At 43.1% G+C, this 21,059-nt stretch overlaps 1 protein-coding gene across 4 annotated transcripts in view; it reads right to left on the bottom strand.

Annotated features, from left to right (window-relative positions):
- The window catches only part of srrm4 (serine/arginine repetitive matrix 4), a 668,971-nt gene that overhangs the window by 25,577 nt on the left and 622,335 nt on the right, over positions 1 to 21,059 (bottom strand). For all 4 annotated transcript variants that reach the window (XM_072497014.1, XM_072497020.1, XM_072497038.1 and 1 more), the window contains 2 exons: positions 4,408 to 4,766; positions 3,506 to 3,736 (listed from right to left, as the gene is read on the bottom strand). In XM_072497014.1, the coding sequence (XP_072353115.1) occupies positions 3,506 to 3,736; positions 4,408 to 4,766 (590 nt within the window). The remainder of the gene's footprint in view (positions 1 to 3,505; positions 3,737 to 4,407; positions 4,767 to 21,059) is intronic.

Here is a 21,059-nt window from a genome sequence, read left to right as displayed (position 1 = left end):
GGGGGGGAATAAGGTTTGAAAATAAAGGGCCTCCCAGTTAAGGCGGTGATGTGAAGTAATTTATTTTCTCAGAGGGCTGTGAATGTTTGGATCTCTCTTCCCCGAAGACAGGTGGAAGCAGGGTCAATTAGTATTTTTAAGGTAGGGGTAGATAGATTCTTGATGAACAAGGGAGTCAAAGGTTATTGGGGACAGGTGGAATGTGGAGTTCAGGTCACAATCAAATCAGCCATGATGTTATTGAATGGCGAATGAAGAGCCGAATGGCCTACTCCTACCCCTATTTCGTATGTTTGTATGTTTGGATTGCACCGCCTGGGATAGGTAAATAATGATTTATTTGAGGGTAGACAGATGAGTGCAGGATAGGACATGGAGGAACCTCCTTTGCTCTTCAAACAATGCCATGTGAACTTCTATGTCCACCTGCAAGAGCAGTTGGGGTTTCAGTTTACCATTTCCTTCCTCTGCATCTCGAACAATGCAGCATTCCCTCAGTACCGGACCGGAGGGTCAGCCTAGCGTATGTGCTGAAGTCTCTGGAGACCAGCTTGAACCCACGACCTTTTGACCCAGAGTTAAGTGTGTGCTACCAACTGTGCAGAATCTGCCATCTTAGCAGAGACAGTGGATTGAATTTTGGAATGTGCTGCTGTGTAAGGTTCAGTTCCACACCTTTCTCAATGATCTGATGATCTTAAGCTATCAGGGAGATAAGAACATAAGAACTAGGAGCATGAGTAGGCCATCAGGCCCCTCGAGCCTGCTGCACCATTCAATGAGATCATGGCTGATCTTTTGTGGACTCAGCTCCACTTTCCGGCCCGAACACCATCACCCTTAATCCCTTTATTCTTCAAAAAACTATCTATCTTTATCTTAAAAACATTTAATAAAGGAGCCTCTACTGCTTCACTGGGCAAGGAATTCCATAGATTCACAACCCTTTGGGTGAAGAAGTTCCTCCTAAACTCAGTGCTAAATCTACTTCCCCTTATTTTGAGGCTATGCCACCTAGTTCTGCTTTCACCCCCCAGTGGAAACAACCTGCCCGCATCTATCCTATCTATTCCCTTCATAATCTTATATGTTTCTAGAAGATCCCCGCTCATCCTTCTAAATTCTAAGGAGTACAGTCCCAGTCTACTCAACCGCTCCTCGTAATCCAACCCCTTCAGCTCTGGGATTAACCTAGTGAATCTCCTCTGCACACCCTCCAGCACCAGTACGTCCTTTCTCAAGTAAGGAGACCAAAACTGAACACAATACTCCAGGTGTGGCCTCACTAACACCTTATACAATTGCAGCATAACCTCCCTAGTCTTAAACTCCATCCCTCTAGCAACAAAGGACGAAACTCCATTTGCCTTCTTAATCACCTGTTATACATGTAAACCAAATTTTGAGACTCATGCACTAGCACACCCAGGTCTGCACAGCAGCATGTTTTAATATTTTATCATTTAAATAATAATCCCTTTTCCTATTATTCCTACCAAAATGGATAACCTCACATTTGTCAACATTGTATTCCATCTGCCAGACCCTAGCCCATTCACTTAACCTATCCGAATCCCTCTGCAGACATCTGGTATCCTCGGCATTATTTGCTTTACCACTCATCTTAGTGTCGTCTGCTAACTTGGACACATTGCACTTGGTTCCCAACTCCAAATCATCTATGTAAATTGTGAACCAATTGTGGGCCCAACACTGATCCCTGAGGGACACCACCAGCTACTGATTGCCAACCAGAGAAACACCCATTAATCCCCACTCTGTGCTTCCTATTAATTAACCAATCCCCTATTCATGCTACTACTTTACCCTTAATGCCATGCATCTTTGTCTTATGCAGCAACCTTTTGTGGGGCACCTTGTCAAAAGCTTTCTGTAAATCCAGGTATACCACATCCATTGGCTCCCCGTTATTTACCGCACTGGTAATGTCCTCAAAAAATTCCACTAAATTAGTTCGGCACGATCTGCCCTTTATGAACCCATGCTGCGTCTGCCCAATGGGATAATTTCCATCCAGATATCTCGCTATTTCTTTCTTGATGATAGATTCCAGCATCTTCCCTGCTACCGAAGTTAAGCTAACTGGCTTATAATTACCCGCTTTCTGCCTACCTCCTTTTTTAAACAGTGGTGTCATGGTTGCTAATTTCCAATCCACCGGGACTACCCCAGAGTCTAGTGAATTTTGGTAAATTATCACTACTGCATTTGCAATTTCCCTAGCCATCTCTTTTAGCACTCTGGGATGCATTCCATCAGGGCCAAGAGACTTGTCTACCTTTAGCCCCATTAGCTTGCCCATCACTACCTCCTTAGTGACAACAATCATTTCAAGGTCCTCACCTGTCATAGCCTCATTTCCATCAGTCACTGGCATGTTATTTGTGTCTTTCACTGTGAGGACCGACCCAAAAAGCCTGTTCAGTTCCTCAGCCATTTCCTCATCTCCCATTATTAAATCTCCCTTCTCATCCTCTAAAGGAACAATATTTACCTTAGCCACTCTTTTTTGTTTTATATATTTGTAGAAACTTTTACTATCTGTTTTTATATTCTGAGCAAGTTTATTCTCATAATCTATCTTACTCTTTTTTATAGCTTTTTTAGTAGCTTTCTGTTGCCCCCTAAAGATTTCCCAGTCCTCTTGTCTCCCACTAATTTTGCCACTTTGTATGCTTTTTCCTTCAATTTGATACTCTCCTTTATTTCCTTAGATATCCACGGTCGATTTTCCCTCTTTCTACCGTCCTTCCTTTTTGTTGGTATGAACCTTTGCTGAGCACTGTGAAAAATCGCTTGGAAGGTTCTCCACTGTTTCTCAACTGTTTCACCATAAAGTCTTTACTCCCAGTCTACCTTAGCAAGCTCGTTTCTCATCCCATTGTAATCTCCTTTGTTTAAGCACAGAACACTAGTGTTTGATTTTCCCTTCTCACCCTCCACCTATATTTTAAATTCCATCATATTGTGATCGCTCCTTCCGAGGGAATCCCTAACTATGAGATCATTAATCAATCCTGTCTCATTACACAGGATCAGATCTAGGATCGCTTGTTCACTCTTAGGTTCCATTACATACTGTTCTAGGAAACTATTGCAGATACATTCTATAAACTCCTCCTCAAGGCTGACTTGACTGACCTGGTTAAACCAATCGACATGTAGATTAAAATCCCCCATGATAACTGCCTTACCATTTCAACATGCATCTGTTATTTCTTTGTTTATTGCCTGCCCCACTATAATGTTACTATTTGGTGGCCTATAGACTACTCCGATCAGTGACTTTTTCGCCTTACTATTCCTGATTTCCACCCAAATGGATTCAACCTTATCCTCCATAGCACCGATGTCATCCTTTACTATTGCCCGGATGTCATCCTTAAATAACAGAGCTACACCACCTCCCTTACCATCTACTCTGTCCTTCCGAATGGATCTCATCTATTCATTTCCACCTCTCCCACTTGATACTCGGACAAACCTTTTCCCTGAAGAATGCGATCTGCTTCCTGAATATTTTGTAGTTGACTTGTACCCAGGAGAGCGGGAACGAGAAGAACAGCTGTAACTGCGGGAGCTCCTGCCTCGACCTCTGGTGCTGCGGGAATCACTTCTGGAACGCTGTCTTTCAGGCGATTTTCTGGCAGGTGAAGGGGAAGGACTTCCCTTTTTTTCAGTGGCTGTTGGCCAATCCTGTGCTGAAGGTAATTCTCTGAAATGAAAGGGGAAGTACCTGGTGTAAACTTGGCTATTGAGGAATCAGATGTCTAATTGCATTTATTGCCTCTCCCACTGTTAACAACTGGCAAAAAATCATGGATCTTAAAAGCAGGGAACAAGGAGCTAATTCTTCTACAGATCAGAACAACCTTATGAAGTACCCTGACCCATTATTTGATCTCATTAGGAAATCCTTTGCAAAATATAACTTAGTCTCCTTGGCCAGTACTATCACTGATAGTTAATGGCCACCAATGACATATAAAGCCCCTTTAAGGTGGGCTCCCTTTTTAAAGACCTTTCTCAAACTGACAAAATGATTTCCCTGACAGTGGTGATCCTAATTCTTAAAGCAATTATTTTACTAAATGAATGACCCTTGAAGCCACTACAGAAGATCACTTTAGAAAGCACGACGTGTTAACCATGTAGTTTGGGGCTAGAGCCAGAGAGGGGAGACATTCTGGCAACGTCTATCATCACACTCCCATTATATGCCTTTTCCCGAGGCTGGGCTGACAACATTCTATAACATGACCGAGGAGCTGATAGACTTTAAAATTCCAATCATTAACAATGCTGACTGGTGGTTGAATGGCTTATAAAACCTCTTTATGGCAGGCTCCATTTTTGGAGACCTTTCTCAAGTGTGAGAGAATTTACCTCCTGACTTTTTTGGCCAACTGATAACCTGGAGATGCACTTGGGGACGAGGGCCCAGCGTTGCACGGGGATGAGCAGCTCGCCACTGAATTCCCTGAATCTGAGCTGGGCTCCGCATCACTAAACTTCAGTTTGCCCGGGGAAATTGCCTGATGGTCTAACTCCGCACGGTGGTCAAGAGGGTGCCCTTTCTCCTCCTCGGTTTGTGATCTGGACGAGGCGACTTTGGTCGAGGGGGGTGAAGCTGTGTCATTGCCCGAATCATAATCTTGGTAGTCTCCATTCTGGTTGGGTTCAATATCAAGCTTGTTGCATTCTTCCTTCACAAGTGTGTGCCCAGAAGACCCTGACTTGCATATCTGTGAACAGAAACATTAGTTGCTGTTACATTGCAGATTCATGCTGGGACAGTCTTCTACCTGTATGATGCACTGTCTACTGTTAAAGGCACCTAACCCCCAAACACAGAAAATAAATCTTTCCAACATGAAAACTCGTAGATTTAAACATCATGCATTTTTTTCTCTCTCATTTTAAAAAAAAAGCATGCGAACGATGTAGTAACTAAGGAAGAACTGTAGGAGAGAAAAAAGAAATAAGCATTTTTTTTTAAATTAAAAAAAGTCTGGAAATAAGAAAAAGTAAGTGGTATGTGAAGGAAGAAAAATAAGATGTGCGTACAGGTCTACATATTGCATTAAAAAGAGGAAATCAATAGGCCCCAGTAAGCGTGGCATTAGAAAGGACAATGAACAAACATCACAAAATGAGAATTATGTACAAAATAAAGTCGCAAAACAAATAGTTCATCACTTTAACTAAAAAAGCCTCTCTGAAAGGTACAGCTTTGTTGTGTTTCCTGCAGAAGAAATCTATTCTCTCCAGCGACCTATAATAAATCCCTAGTCTGCGGGTAGCATCGACTTACCAATCAAGAATTCCTCCTTAAGTAGGTAAGGTGTAAGAAAAAGGGAAGAGCGGGCAACATAAGTGCATCATTAGAGTCTCAAATGACAAGAAAAAAAGACACAAAACCCTGTCCAAATCCCTCCATTTTCTTTTCTTATTATTGGTTTTTCTTGTTGCTTTAAATCTATTTCAATTGCTTGTGGGAGTATTAACTTCAAAAAATCTAAACTAGGCTCATCAGCCATATTTCACAATTTCCAATTGTCTTGTTAAAACGTTAACAATGAATAGTGGACTTTTCAAGCAACAGATTTCAAAGGAACACCTTTGCTCTTGGAGTGGTTCACAGGCCTCCTGCGTTCCCCCAGAGAGGTTCAAGGATTAGATTAACAACGTCATTCGTTAAGCACATTTCAATAAGCTCAAGTAGAAACAGCAATAGGTCGATTTTGCCGGCTGAGCAGCCCAGTTAATTTTTGCGTGGAATTTTTGCAGATTTTCTTTTTTTAAAAAAAAGCAGCATTTAACAATCCATTCATTGTTGTCATCGGAACTCAGGAGGGAAACAATATGTTGTCAGTTTCATTTCGCCCCTTAGAAATTTAAGCTTTGAATGATATCAAATAATTGTAATCAAGAGGTTTTTTTTCCAACTCAGTGATTAACTGATGTACATTTTAGGCAGAATATATGTGAGTCACCTGCCATTTTAGGAGCTGTAGTTGGGGCATTCTCTCTGTCCTGCACTAACGACACAGTTTGACTGATGTTATCAATGACTTCTCAACATGGGATGAGTTTTGTATTTTGGGGTCCACCAAAATGATTGGTAACCTGGATGTGTGCAAGCTTTAACCGTTACTTAATTTGATGTTTTGATGTAGTCCAAGGTCACACACAACCAACATGGAGATGAAAGGTGTGAGGGGATTTATTCTCTCCGATGGCACATTGATTATCAGGCTCACAGGGAAAGTGATTTCACGCAATGTTTATCACTCGTTCATCTCTTGATAGTAAATATAATTTTCATGTGAGGAAACCAATGTGCTATTAGTAGGAATTAGACCCCTGAAAGAGAAAAACTTTGCATTTTTTTGGGCAGTTCTCCAAGAAGGAAGCAAAAGTGGGAAATAAATGAAATTGATTCAGGTTATTTAGCCTAAGCTGCCAATTCAAATCGAGAGGAGAATTCAAGTTATGATAATTTTAAAGGCTGAGGGGATAAAAACGATTCAACAAACGGCAATGAAGTAGAATGGATCCATGTTCCTGGAATTAAGATGAATGACAGATGATCTCATTTGAATGTACAAAATTCTTGGCAGGCTTGACAGGGTAAATGGTGAGAGGCTAGTTTCTCCTGGCTGGTGAGACGAGAACTAGAGGTCAGTCTCAGAATAAGGGCTTAGCCATTTAAAGATGAGGGGCAAAATTCTCCGATATCGGCGCGATGTCCGCCAACCGGCGCCAAAAACGGTGCAAATCAGTCCGGCATCGCGCCTCTCCAAAGGTGCGGAATCCTCCGCATCTTGACCGGCCGAGCCCTAACCTTGAGGGGCTAGGCCCGAGCCGGACTGATTTCCGCCCCGCCAGCTGGTGGGAAAGGCCTTTGGTGCCCCACCAGCTGGCGCGGAAATGACATTGCCGGGCGGCGCATGCGCGGGAGCGTCAACGGCCGCTCACGCATCCCCGCGCATGCGCAGTGGAGGGAGTCTCTTCCGCCTCCGCCATGGTGGAGGCCGTGGCAAAGGCGGAAGGAAAAGAGTGCCCCCACGGCACAGGCCCGCCCGCGGATCGGTGGGCCCTGATCGCGGGCCAGGCCACCGTGGGGGCACCCCCCGGGGCCAGATCGCCCCACGCCCCCCCCAGGACCCTGGAGCCCGCCCGCGCTGCCTTGTCCCACCGGTCAGAGAGGTGGTTTAATCCACGCCGGCGGGACAGGCATTCCATCAGCGGGACTTCGGCCCATTCGGGCCGGAGAATCGCTGGGGGGGGGGCCCGCCAGCCGGCGCGGCGCGATTCCCGCCCCCGCCGAATCTCCGGTGCCGGAGAATTCGGCAACTGGCGGGGGCGGGATTCACGCCAGCCCCCGGGGATGCTCCGACCCTGCGGGGGGTCGGAGAATCTCGCCCGAGGAGACTATTCTTCATTTAGAGCGTTTGAATTCTTTACCTGAGAGGTGAGTGGAAGGTCAGTGGTTGAGTATTCAAGACTGAGATCGGACACTACGAGAATCAAGGTATATGGGAGATAAGTGGAGTTGATGTTAAACATCAACTATGTGTTGAATGAGGAAGCAGGCTTGGGGGGCTTGAGGGGCTGGTTGAACTATTCCTATTTCTCACTTTATGTTTACAGATAAAGAGCAATTAGACTTGTGTTTTGCTGTGGGGGAAACAATGGCTCCGACTTTGCAGGTCTGGCAATAATGAATGCTGTCCCGACTGTCATGTGAGAGTACCTTTAAGAAATGGGTGTTTAAGAAATGTACCTTTAAGAAATGGGTGTTTATCAGTGATGTCAGAGTGTGGGTGGAGCTGTGCTGTCTGTCAGCTTTTTACTTTTATTTTAGGCTGTTTGCTGCAGGGTGCGTTTTAGTTTCATTTTCAGTGTTGGAGCTGAAGCCAGACAAAGCAGGTGTACTGTTGATCTATCTGCCATGAAAAGACTATCTCTTGGTCATTTGTTGAACTCAGAATTATAAATGTTTTCAGCAGTGAATGTAAACCTGATGTGATTCTGTTAAAAGGTGCTTCTTTTGTCTTCTCGATGTTGTTTGGGAAGTTATTAAGGATTACTTAGTGTTGTATTCCTTGGGGGCTGTATTTGAATTAATGGTTGCTAAGATGTTCACTGTATGTTTTAAAAAGGTTAACTTGAGTTCATAGAATAAACATTGTTTTGCTTTAAAAAATACTTTTTGATTTCTGCTGTACCACACCTGTAGAGTGGGCTGTATGCTCCCCATACCACAATCTATTAAAAGTTGTGGGTCAGGTGAACTCCATGATACACTTTGGGGTTCTCTAAACCCTGGCCCATAACAAATTGGGGGCTCGAGCGGGATAAAAGTCTATCTATTGGATTGGCTTAGTGAACTTAAAGACAGTGAGGGGTGAGCATATTGTGGTTGCTTACCAGGTGTGGCATTCTAGTTTAAATGGGGAGTGTGTTGTGGACAATGGCTCTTTTAGACGCACTGAAGGTTTTGGGGGTGGAGACGGTCACACGCAGTACCTTACGGACAGAGACTAAAAGCAGACTGTTAGATTTGGCAAAAACATTGCAGTTAACATTACCTGACAAAATACGAAAAGGTGAGGCAATTATGGCGCTGGCTAGGCATCTACAGTTGCCTGGGGTCCAGTTTGACTCATTGGAAATAGCAAAAATTCAGTTACAAATTAAACAAATGGAACATGAGAAAGAATTAAAGCAGCTTGAATACGAAAGAGAGGAAAAAGAAAGAGAGAGAGAGGAAAAAGAAAAGGAGAGAGAAGAAAGGAGAAAAGAAAGAATAGCCCTAGCAGAACAAAAAGAAAGAGAAAGGGAGATACAGATCAGGAAAAAAGATAAAGAGAGTTTGAACTTCAGAAAATGGCCATGAAACATGACAGTCAGTTAAAATTGGCAAGACGTAAAGGGGAACGTACAGTTGGATGATACTGATGAGGATAGTGAGAAAGAGCGTCAAAGTCGAAGGCTTGGTGGGGATCTATTTAAATATGTCCAAGCATTGCCAAGGTTTGACGAGAAGGAGGTGGAAGCCTTTTTCATTTCATTTGAGTAGGTAGCTAAACAAATTAAATGGCCACAGGACATGTGCGTATTACTGATTCAAACAAAGCTGATAGGTAGGGCTAGTGAAGTGTTTGCATCACTACAGAAGGAGGTATCTGGGACATATGAGGAGGTGAAAAAATCCATCTCAGGTGCATATGAACGAGTGCCTGATGTCTACAGACAAAGGTTTAGAAATTTAAGGAAAGAATTTGGGCAAACATACATGGAGTTTGAAAGGTTCAAACAGAGTAATTTTGATAGGTGGATAAGGGTTTTGAAAATAGATCAAACGTATGAAGCTCTCAGAGAAACTATGCTTCTGGAGGAGTTTAAAAATTCAATTCCTGATGTAGTGAGAACTCATGTGAAAGAGCAGAGGGTTAAAACTGCAAGGTTAGCAGCAGAAATGGCAGATGATTATGAATTCGTTCATAAATCAAAGCTTGGTTTCCGACATCAGTTTCAGCCTGTGAGGGATAGAAACTGGGGACATGAGAAATACTCAAGTGGTAAAAGTAAAGGTGATCTGATGGGAGATAATAAGGAGAGTGTACCTCAGATTTAAAAAGAAATCCAGGAGGGTGGAATAGACATGAAAAGTTTCAAATGTTTTCACTGTAATAAACTAGGCCATGTAAAGTCACAGTGTTGGTGGTTGAAGAAAAGCACTGGGAAGGCTGATGTGGTAAAACAGGATAAGACAGTGGGGTTTGTGAAAGTGGTAAAGGAAAGCCCAAGTGAAGCGAAGGAGGTGCAAAAGATTGAGCAGCCTGATCAAGAAGTGATTGATAAGAAGGTGCCAGATCTCTTTAAAGAATTTACTTGTGTGGGTTAAGTTTACTCATGTGTATCAGGAGGAGCAGGTAAAGAAGTCACAAATTTAAGAGATACGGGAGCTAGTCAATCTTTGATGGTAAGAGATGAGGAGCTATGTAGTTTGGGAAGAATGTTGCCAGAAAAGATGGTAATATGTGGAATTCAGGGTGAGAGGAGTAGTGTTCCATTATATAAGGTAAGGTTGGAAAGGCCAGTGAATAGTGGTGAAGAGTGGTAGTAGGAGTAATAGAGAAACTATCTTGTCCAGGAATACAGTTTATCTTGGGTAACGATATAGCTGGATTGCAGATCGGAGTGATGCCTACTGTGGTTGATAAGCCAGCGGAAAATCCGACAACTGAAGGGTTGAAGGACGAATATCCTGGAATTTTTCCAGATTGTGTAGTAACAAGGTCGCAAAGTCACAGGTTAAGATAAGAGGAGAAATCAAAGAGTGAAGATGAAGTTGAAGTGCAATTATCAGAAACAATTTTTGATCAGATGGTTGGAAAAGAACAGGTAGAAGATAAGGCGAATATTTTTAGTTCATGAAAATTGGCGGAGTTACAACAGAAAGATGTAGAAATAAAACGGATGTATCAGAAAGCATACACGGAAAAGGAATCTGAGTGTATACAAGAGTGTTATTACTGTAAAAGTAATGTCTTGATGAGTAAATGGAGACCTTGACATATGCAGGCGGATGAAAAGTGGGCAGAAGTTCATCAAGTAGTATTGCCAGTAGGGTATAGAAAGGGGGTGTTGCGAGTTGCACATGAGGTACCAGTGGGAGGTCATTTGGGAATAAGGAAAACTCAAGCTAAAATACAAAAACATTTTTATTGGCCTGGACTACATGAAGGTGTAGTAAAATTTTGTCAATCATGTCACACATGTCAAGTGATAGGGAAACCTCAAGCAGTGATAAAACCAGTGCCCTTAATACCCATTCCAGCATTTGAGGAACCTTTTACAAAGGTCCTAATTGATTGCGATGGACCGCTTCCTAAAACGAAAAGTGGGAATCAATATCTTTTGACGATAATGAATGTGTCTCCTAGGTTTCCAGAGGCCATGCTGGTGCGTAGTATTACAGCTAAAAAGATTGTGGAGGAGTTACTTAAATTCTTTACTCGATATGGACTACCCACAGAAATACAATCAGATCGAGGATCAAATTTTACCTCAAGGTTATTCAAAGAAGTTTTGGATAGCTTCGGAAAAAAACAATTTAAATCAACTGCGAACCATCCAGAATCGTAGGGAGCGTTAGAAACATGGCATCAGACATTAAAGACAATGTTGAGGGCTTATTGTCAAGATTATCCAGAGGATTGGGATAAAGGAATTCCATTCATACTGTTTACAATTAGTGATGCACCTAATGAATCAACCAAATTCTGTCCTTTTGAACTAATTTTTGGTCATGAGGTAAGAGGGCCACTGAAATTGATTAAGAAAAAATTGGTGAGTGAGAGATCGGAGATTACATTATTAGATTACGTGTCAAATTTTAGGGAATGATTAAATAGAGCAGGTGAATTGGCTAGACAACATTTAAAAGATGCACAAAATGTGATGAAACGGTTAGCGGACAAGAAATCCAAAGTTCGTAGTTTTGGCATTGGCGATAAAAGGCGCGATTCTCCCAACCCGGGGCTGGGCCGGAAAATCCCCGCAACTGGGCCACGCCGCCCCGAAGGCGGCACACGATTCTCCGTGGAGCGGAGAATCGGCGCCATTGGTGCCGGCACACTTGGTGCGCCGCCGGTCGTGGGCCGCTACACGCGGCCGGGCCGCCGATTCTCCGGCCCAAATGGGCCGAGCAGCTGCTCTAAAAAGCCTAAGTCTCGCCGGCGCCGTCCACGCCTGGTCGGGAGGCGGCCTGTGGGGGGGGGGTGGGGTGGGGGGGGGAGGGGGCTCCGTCCACAGGGGTTGCCTCCGATGGCCCGCGATCGGGGTCCACCGATCGGCGGGTCGGTCTCTCGTTCCCCAGGCCTATTTTCTTACGCGTCGGCCCCTGAACTCCCGCGCCATGTTGCGTTGGGGCCGGCGCGATGTGGGAGGCCAACGCGCATGCGGGTGTTGGCACCGGCGCCACTGCGCTTGTCCACGTTGACGCCGGAGCCACTGCGTATGCGCGGATCCCGCGGTGCACAGTTCACGCCGGGATGGGAGGCTGGAGCGGCGTGAACCACTCCAGTGCCATGCTGGCCCCCCTAGGGGCCAGAATCTGTACTCCCAGTGGCCCGTTCACGCCGTCGTGAAACGCGGCAGCTTTTCCGACGGCGTGGACACTCTGCCGCCGAATGGGAGAATCCCGCCCAAAGTTTTAGTGTTGTTACCAGTGGTACGTGAACCTTTAAAAGCTAGGTTTTGTGGACTGTATCAGATTGAAAGGAAATTAAGAAAGGTGAATTATGTGGTAAAGACACCAGATAGAAGGAAGACTCACCGAATGTGTCATGTGAATATGCTTAAAAGGTACTTTGAAAGGGAAGGAGAGAAAAAGGAGGTTTTAATGATTATAACTCAAAGTGACGAATCAAATCCAGATGACTTGGAATTTGACATACCTCAAATTAAATTGGAAAATGAGGATGTTCTTAAAAATTGGGATAAATTGTTGAGTTACCTTCCAGAGGAAAAACAAACTGATCTGAAAGAGTGATTGATATCACGTGGGCAAGTTTGTAGAGATAAATTGGGAAGTACTAAAATGGCTACACATGATGTAGATGTGGGAAATGCTATTCCAATCAAACAACATCCGTATAGACTTTACCCTTTAAAATTGGCACAGGTTAACAAAGAGATTGAGAGTATGCTTAAAAATGGCATAATTGAAGTGGGTTGCAGCCAATGGAGCTCACCCATAGTGATGGTACCAAAACCAGTTGGTACCCAACGGTTGTGTGTGGACTATAGTAAGGTTAATGCAGTTACAAGAACAGACTCTTATCCAATCCCACATTTGGAGGATTGCATTGAGAAAGTGGGACAATTAGCTTTTATTCCTAAACTGGATTTACTTATAGGTTACTGGCAGGTACCTTTATCCGAAAGGGCGAAGGAGAGTTCGGCTTTTGTGACTCCAGATGGTATATACCAATTCAAAGTTATGCAATTTGGCATGAAAAACGCCCCAGCCACATTTCAATCGTTAACTAACAAAGTTGTTTCAGGATTACCTAATTGTGCGGTATACATCAACGATCTGGTAATTTTCAGCCAGACATGGAAAGAACTTTTAAAACATCTGATGGAGTTATTCGATCGACTTCAGGAGGCGGGTTTGGTGATAAACCTAGCCAAAAGTGAATTTGGAAAGGCCCAAGTCACTTTCCTTGGCCATACAAACGGACAGGGTTGAATGGCCATACGGGATGTGAAGACAACAGTTATTGAAGAGTTTCCAATATCCTCATCACAAAGGGAAATAATGCGATTTCTTGGCATGAGTGGATTTGATCGAACATTTGTGCAAAGGTTTTGTAGCGTGATTGCTCCACTGATGCACTTGCGGAAGAAACGTCAACATTTTCAGTGGACAGCGGACTTTCAACAGGCATGTGATGGCCTGAAAGCTGTGATAACCAATGCTCATGTGTTGGAGAATTATAAGGGACTCTGTGATCGGATTGATCTAAAGTATCTGACTTCAAAGAGACATTCATAGAATCATAGACTTTACAGTGCAGAAGGAGGCCATTCGGCCCAGCGAGTCTGCACCGGCTCTTCGAAAGAGCACCCTTACCCAAGCCCACACTTCCACCCTATCCCCAAAACCCAGTAACTCCACCCAACACTAAGGGCAATTTCTGGACACTAAGGGCAATTTAACATAGCCAATCCACCTAACCTGCACATCTTTGGACTGTGGGAGGAAACCGGAGCACCCGGAGGAAACCCACGCACACACGGGGAGAACGTGCAGACTCCTCAGACAGTGACCCAAGCCGGGAATCGAACCTGGGACCCTGGAGCTGTGAAGCAATTGTGCTAACCACTATGCTACCGTGCTGCCCTAACATGCCGAGGGGTAGAGGAATGGATGGATCATTCAGAGACCTTTTTGTTCAAAGAGACTGTTAGTTGAGAAGAATTTCAGTTGGAAGAAGACGAACAAAAAAGAAATGGACTATATTATTGTACCTGTTTGCGTGTGTTGTTTTTTGAAACAAAAAAGTATATTTACTGTGATCATTTCTTAAAGGATAGTGAAAAGGTGAAAAATGAAACCATCTTGAAGTTGATGTTTTTTTTTTCTTGGGGGGGAGGTTTCATGTGAGAGAACCTTTAAGAAATGGGTGTTTAAGAAATGCACCATTAAGAAATGGCTGTTTATCAGTGATGTCAGAGTGTGTGTGGAGCTGGGCTGTCTGTCAGCTTTTTACTTTCGTTTTAGGCTGTTTGCTGCAGGGTGTGTTTTAGTTTTGTTTTCAGTGTTGGAGCTGAAGCCAGACAACGCAGGTGTACTGTTGATCTCTCTGCCATGAAAAGACTATCTCTTGATCATTTATAGTGGACTCGCCAACACTAAGGGCATTCAAATGGTCATTGGATAGACATATGGACGATAAGGGAATAGTGTAGATGGGTTTTAGAGTGGTTTCACAGGTCGGCGCAACATCGAGGGCCGAAGGGCCTGTACTGCACTGTAATGTTCCATGTTCTAGGTTCTATTTGGTGAATTCAGAATTATAACTGTTTTCAGTAGAGAATGTAAACCTGACGTGCTTCTGTTAAAAGGTGCTTCTTTTGTCTTCGAGATGTTGTTTGGGAAGTTATTAAGGATTACTTAGTGTTGTATTCTCTGGGGTTGTATTTGAATTAATGGTTGCTAAGATGTTCACGGTATGTTTTAGAAAGGTTAACTTGAGTTCATAGAATAAACATTGTTTTGCTTTTAAAAATACTTTTCCATTTCTGCTGTACCACACCTGTAGAGTGGGCTGTGTGCTCCCCAAACCACAATCTATTAAAAGTTGTGGGTCAGGTGAACTCCATGATACACTTTGGGGTTCTCGAAACCCTGGCCCATAACACCGATATTCAGAAAAGGAGTGCAGCAGAGTGATTATGGGTTCTGAAGATCATGGTGAAGAGGGTGACGTCAAAATTCATCCAGACGTCATAGAAGCCTTAAGTAGCAGTCAACATGGATTTAAAGGCAGGGATTTAAAGGCATGAACCTACAGGGATTATTTGATGTGATACGTAAATAAGTTGATGATGGAATATTTGGTTCCTTAACTTATTTATGCTTTCAGAGGGCATTTGATAAATTTGCACATTATGTGACATGGTAGCAAAGCGGTTACAGTCCTGGACCAGTTCAGAGACAAGTGCTCAAACCCCATTGTTTCTGAAGTTTAAATTCAGGTGCAGGATCCACCAGCCGCGTTTGCCCAGCGACCTGAGAATCCCGCCCGTAGTCAATGGATATTTCCATTGTCTGCCTCTCACCCATGGCATTCTTGCAGCGGGTGGGACGGAAGAATCCAGCTTCAGGTTTTTTAAAATCTGGAAGTAAAAATGTGACAGCGTAAAAGTGACCATGAAAGTGTTGGCTTGTCATAAAATCCCAATTGCTTTTCAGTAATGCTCTTTCAGGAAGGAAATCTGGGGCTGAATTATCGGGCGTGTGCCGTTCGCTGGGGCGGGATTCTATACTTGTGCCAATTGACATTGGAATTTCCCATTGAGGCCACCCTATGCTGCCGGGAGATTGACAGATATGGTGCGCTGCCGGTGGTAAAAGTGAATCGCAACGGCAGGAGAATTTCGGCCCTGTTTCCCTGACCCAAACTGGCGCATATTTTAATCCTGCATGAACCTGGTTAAAGTCTCCCAAAAAAGCACCCCCAAATCCAACAAGATTACGCTAAGGATTAGAATCTTTCAGCTTGGTTCCTAAGGACGTTCTGGTGAACAAGTACACCGTGAAGAGATGTCCTGAGATGATAAAGGTAAAAAAGGTTTTGGACCAGTGCCTGTTGATTGAAAACAACACTGTTATCTTTAAGCCTACTCAGGTATTTGGTCACGCTTTGTGGTTGTTTGGTTATAAGCCAAATATAATTCATTGCGAGAGGATTTGAGTACAGGAGCAGGGATGTCTTGCTGCAATTATACTGGGCCTTGGTGAGGCCACACCTGGAATATCGTGTGCAGTTTCGGTCTCCTTATCTGAGGAAGGATGCCCTTGCTGTAGAGGGAGTGCAGCGAAGGTTTACCAGGCTGATTCCTGGGATGGCAGGATGGACATATGAGGAGGGATTGAATCGGTTAGGATTGTATTCGCTGGAGTTCAGAAGAATGAGGGGGGATATTATAGAAACATATAAAATTCTAACAGGACTGGGCAAGGTAGATGCGAGAAGGATGTTCCAATAGTGGGTGTGTACAGAACCATGATTCACTGTCTGAGGATACGGGGTAGACCATTTAAGACTGAGATGTGGAGAGATTTCTTCACTCAGAGAGTGGTGCGCCTGTGGAATTCATTACCACAGGAAGTAGCTGAGGCCAAAACATATGTTTTCAAGAAGCAGTTCGGTATAGCACTTGGGGCGAAGGGGATCAAAGAATGAGGGGGAAAGGCAGGATTCGGCTGTTGTGCTGGATGATCAGCCATGGTCTTAATGAATGGCGGAGCAGGCTCGAAGGGCCGAATGGCCTCCTCCTGCTCCTATTTTCTATGTTTGAAAATGAAAGCAGAAAATGCTGGAATTAGTCAGCATTCCAACTTTGATTAAATCACCAGAGAGATTAAATTTGAAATGGGTGCCATGTTTTCTTCAAAAAGTATTGATGCACAGGGAAATGTTGAAAAAGATTCAGAACGATGATTCTGGGACATAGGGCTCCAGGTTATGGAGACAGACTTGCAGATCAAATTTATTTTCATCTGGGAAAAAGAAAATTGGGAGGGAAGCTGCGTTTTATCTGTAAAATGTTGAGAAGCATGGGTAATAGACTCACAGCAGGTACTTTGCAATTAGGTGAGACTGGGTGAACTTGGATGATACTTCCCGGAAATATGGAGATTAAGTTAATGTGACTGAAGCGTTTAAAATAATGTGGGAGGAAGATCATGTGCCTGTGGGAGAGATCAGGAGAGCTGAACATGACCGTAAAAATAAAAAACAAACAAGTTAAAACCAAATTCAGGAAATATTTGTTCAAAACAAAACATTGTGACAGCGAGGGTGCACTGCCTCAGAAGGTCAAAACCCCTAATCAATTGAGACGCTTCAAAGGAAGAAAGACTGAAAGAACTGGATCATTTTTTTAATGAGAATAACATAGATGCAATAGAATTAATTAAAATTATGAAAGGCTAGGGCATGGTAGTGAGAAGCAGATTGTTTCCAATGGTTGAACAATCTAGCAAAAGGGCCTTGAGTAAAGTTGGAGAATTTACTTTTTCTGCCTCACAAAGTAACCCTATGTCAACATTCAAGAGAAAGATTGAATCCGCGGATGAAGGAAAAGGCGTTAAAAGTGAATTCTTCAGCGGCAGGATTCTCCATTCCAGCGGCAGAGCACACCCGTCCGTGGGTTTCCCAGTGGTGTCGGGTGGCTACAATGGGAAATCCCATTGGCCAGCAGTGGGAATGGAGAATCCCGCTGCCAACGACAGCGCGCTGCTGAGAAACACGCAGCTGGGGATGCGGAGAATTCACCCAATAGAAGCAAGGTGGGTCTGTGTAACCGGGACTATTTTCTTGCGGGGAGAGTAATTGCTGGCACAGACTCATTGTGCCAAATGGCCCCTTTACATGTTGTAACTTTGGTGTGTTTCTGTGTAAGATTACTTTGGGAAGCCAGAATATTAAAAGGTGTGAAAATGTTCGAACTACCATGGCTAATGAAATGGAAGGGCAAGCTGGTGAACTGAATGAACTATACCCAGTTCGAAGCGGCAATTCCCCAAACCATACTGAATTGGTAATCCGCCTCTCTGTGCCCTCAATACTAGTCTCCGTAAAGCTATTATTATCTGAGCAGGAATCCAAGAAAAGCATGTTAGTCATTAAGAAGTAGCATTTGTAATTTGTGAACCATCCTAATATTTACTATGAAATGTACATAATGAACTGTGTGCCACACACACTGGATGACCGGTGGCTGAGGATGGGTGGGAATATCCATCGATTTCCCAGCCTGGTTCCATATCAAACTTCTGTATTATTAAATGTGTAAGTTAAGTGAGATATAAAGTTGAAGCCCGAATGTAGCAAAAATGCTGTTTTTTTGTGTTATAGATCATGCTGTTGGTACAAAGCATATGGGTGAACTACAACTCCTAAAGTGTTTGCGCTATGGACACGTAACAAAGAAGAGAATGTTGGCTGGTGTAGAATAAATGGGCCTTCAAGAAACAAAACATTTTATATATACTTAGCAGAGATCCATATTATAACTTACATCAGCCAATCTCTCACACATATTCATACACAATGTACTTCCGTTTTTCTTTTAAACAACATTAAAAAAATTACATTGTCTATTCCTGTATGCCTTTATTGTAAATTTAGTGACAATACCCACCTTTCCCTTATTCATTTTGATTGCAGTATTAGAAAGAAAATGTAAACAAAATTTCTAGATTGGCGTGCAACACGTGGAAAGCACAATGATTCTTTAAGTACTGTTCACTACATTTTATATGGAATGCTCTTTAAGTACAATTACGTTTATTTTACAGGTAGCTAGATTTTCTTAACACCAGTACCGAACTCAATATACTGATTGACAAAGACAAACACTCATTGTCTGAGAACTATAGCAAGATTGGAACCAAATCAAGGCTGGATGGGGAACAAAGCAAAGCTGGTTTTAACATTGAGGAGCGAGTGAATGGCAGCCTTATTCATGAACTATTCCTGTCCTTTCTCATAACATAAAATGGCCAACACTGTTAACCAGTATTGTCTGTGGAAATACGATATGGTAAATATTTGACCCAGCACTGCCTTGTGCTTTAGTGTTGATCTGCAGCCATTGGCAGACATATTTACATGAGTGGCAATTCTTCATGTGTGAGTCTATAATGAATAACAACAAATCCTTTTACCATGGTGGGCATCAGAGTCAAGCTCAATCAAGTCTGCCCTGATGTGATCTGTACTCACACTCACATTTCCAGTACAGATGACTGAACAGTGACTCTGAACAGAAACAGTGGCTGAAGTCCTCTTTTCCTATCCTGGTAAGCACATAAGCTCATTGCAGTATCTATTGTTACTCGGCATCCTGGAATCTTCCGGGACTGCATGATGGTCCTGTACCATATTGGGCAATGCCTTTGAGGTAAAATACACTTTACTCACTCTGTTTATGTCCCTTGCACCCATGTATCTGTGCAGAAGTGCTGAGTACTTGCAGTCAGGCGATAGTGGATGGATGCCGAGAGACCCAATTAAGTAAGCTTCTGCTGTTCTAATCTCCATCAGTGTGGGGAGGATCAACTGCAGTGCTTCCTCCTCTCTCGGCAGCTAGGTTAAAATGGGCAATGGTCTGTTGTTACAGAGAATGTGACAAAGACACCATATTCTGCTGTCCCATGTGATAACGCATTGTTGTGCCAATGTACAGTACTACAGAGAACCTGCTAAAAAGGTAGTATTTTCTGTTGAATGCTGTGAAAAAAAAACAAGGGACTCAAACCTCCGTTTTATACAACTACTTTGATTCTGCAAACTATTGGGTTTGGGGCATTGGCTTTATTGCACCTGGTGATCAGCAGTACTCACAACTCAAAAGCGTTCATTGCAGGATTGTAACATGTCACAGTAAAAATGACACAGAAAGATGAGAATCTGTATGGTTTATTTCGCACAATGTAAAATATAATTGAAAATTGCAGCTTGGGGTAAAACCTGCAATTGCACCAGAGAACTTCGCTAATTTATACAGTTGTATAAAATTTTGCAATACAGCTAGAGTCAAACCTCAGCAAAATAAAAATCTCTTGAAATAAAAGTCCCTCTATCCAATACACTTCCTCCTTAAGGCTCCTTAATAACTTGGCTGCAAATGATGTGAATGCATATTAACCTGCTCCTTTCCTTACCCTTTTGACTGAATTGATTCCCGCCCAAGTGAAGCACTCCATCTAAAGTCTGATTTAAGAACTGTTCGTCCTCCTGTCACACCCCAACTGTGGGCAGTGAGCTGAAGTGACAGGCAGTCCTGGGACTCCAAGCTGTCACTGAAGACCATCTGATTAAGATGGACGTAGCCATGCTGTTGAGCAACAAAGGCACAGTGACATTACTTCCGGTTTGAAAGGAGGTTCTGAATTTTACACGGTGGGAAGTAAGGTAAAAAAAAATTGTTGCACCATTGAGACTTCAAACCCTAGTTCCGATGGGCTGCATCGTTTTGCAAAACTCCAGCTATCTGTGGTTGCAAAAAATGAATGTGCTGCACCATTCGAAGATTGTTCATTTAAATTGTCAGGACATCAACAATTCATTTTGTGGGCATGTGGGTAATTCATTGTGTGGGCATCTCACTTAACTGCAGCTTCCATTTCAGAAATGTTTAATCTAAATATTCTGAACGTATTCAGTGTTATTCAAAGTTCAGACAAATTAATGTTTCTCACCTATTTGTTTTCTCTCTTGGAGGTCAGCAGGATTCACAGACATTATTTGTTTTCCTACTCTGCACACCCAATCATTCAAAACAATCACATTTATAGCTCCCTAATTGAAACATTTGTAACAGACAGCTAATCTGAAATCATTAGCACTGGTTTATCTGCAGTGATCTGGTTGTATGCCTTTGCCACTTCACTTCGAATGCTGTCATGAAATATATTTAAAATGGCTGCGGTGGTCCAAATGTTAAGGTGTGACAAGAAGTATAAGAGGATGCTGACTGCATTTGATTGCTAATCCTGTCTCGCCCTCTGCAACGCGATAGCTCTTTCATTTAGCTACCTATCCCTGGGGAGGTAACAACTGCGATGAATAATGCTGCTCTTCCCAGCTGTTCCTCCCAGTCACCCAGGTGTCAGCGTGCAAAACCTTCTGAGTTCTCAAAAAGAGCTGGAGATCACCCACTGCTGGCTTTAAGTGAAAGCACAAGAGGGGAGTTAGGTAGCATCAGTGCACTGCCTTGCA

The sequence above is a fragment of the Scyliorhinus torazame genome, chromosome 1 (assembly GCF_047496885.1).
Source record: "Scyliorhinus torazame isolate Kashiwa2021f chromosome 1, sScyTor2.1, whole genome shotgun sequence".
In the NCBI taxonomy this organism is placed as follows: domain Eukaryota; kingdom Metazoa; phylum Chordata; class Chondrichthyes; order Carcharhiniformes; family Scyliorhinidae; genus Scyliorhinus; species Scyliorhinus torazame.
This window is presented reverse-complemented; position numbering and strand designations above follow the sequence as displayed.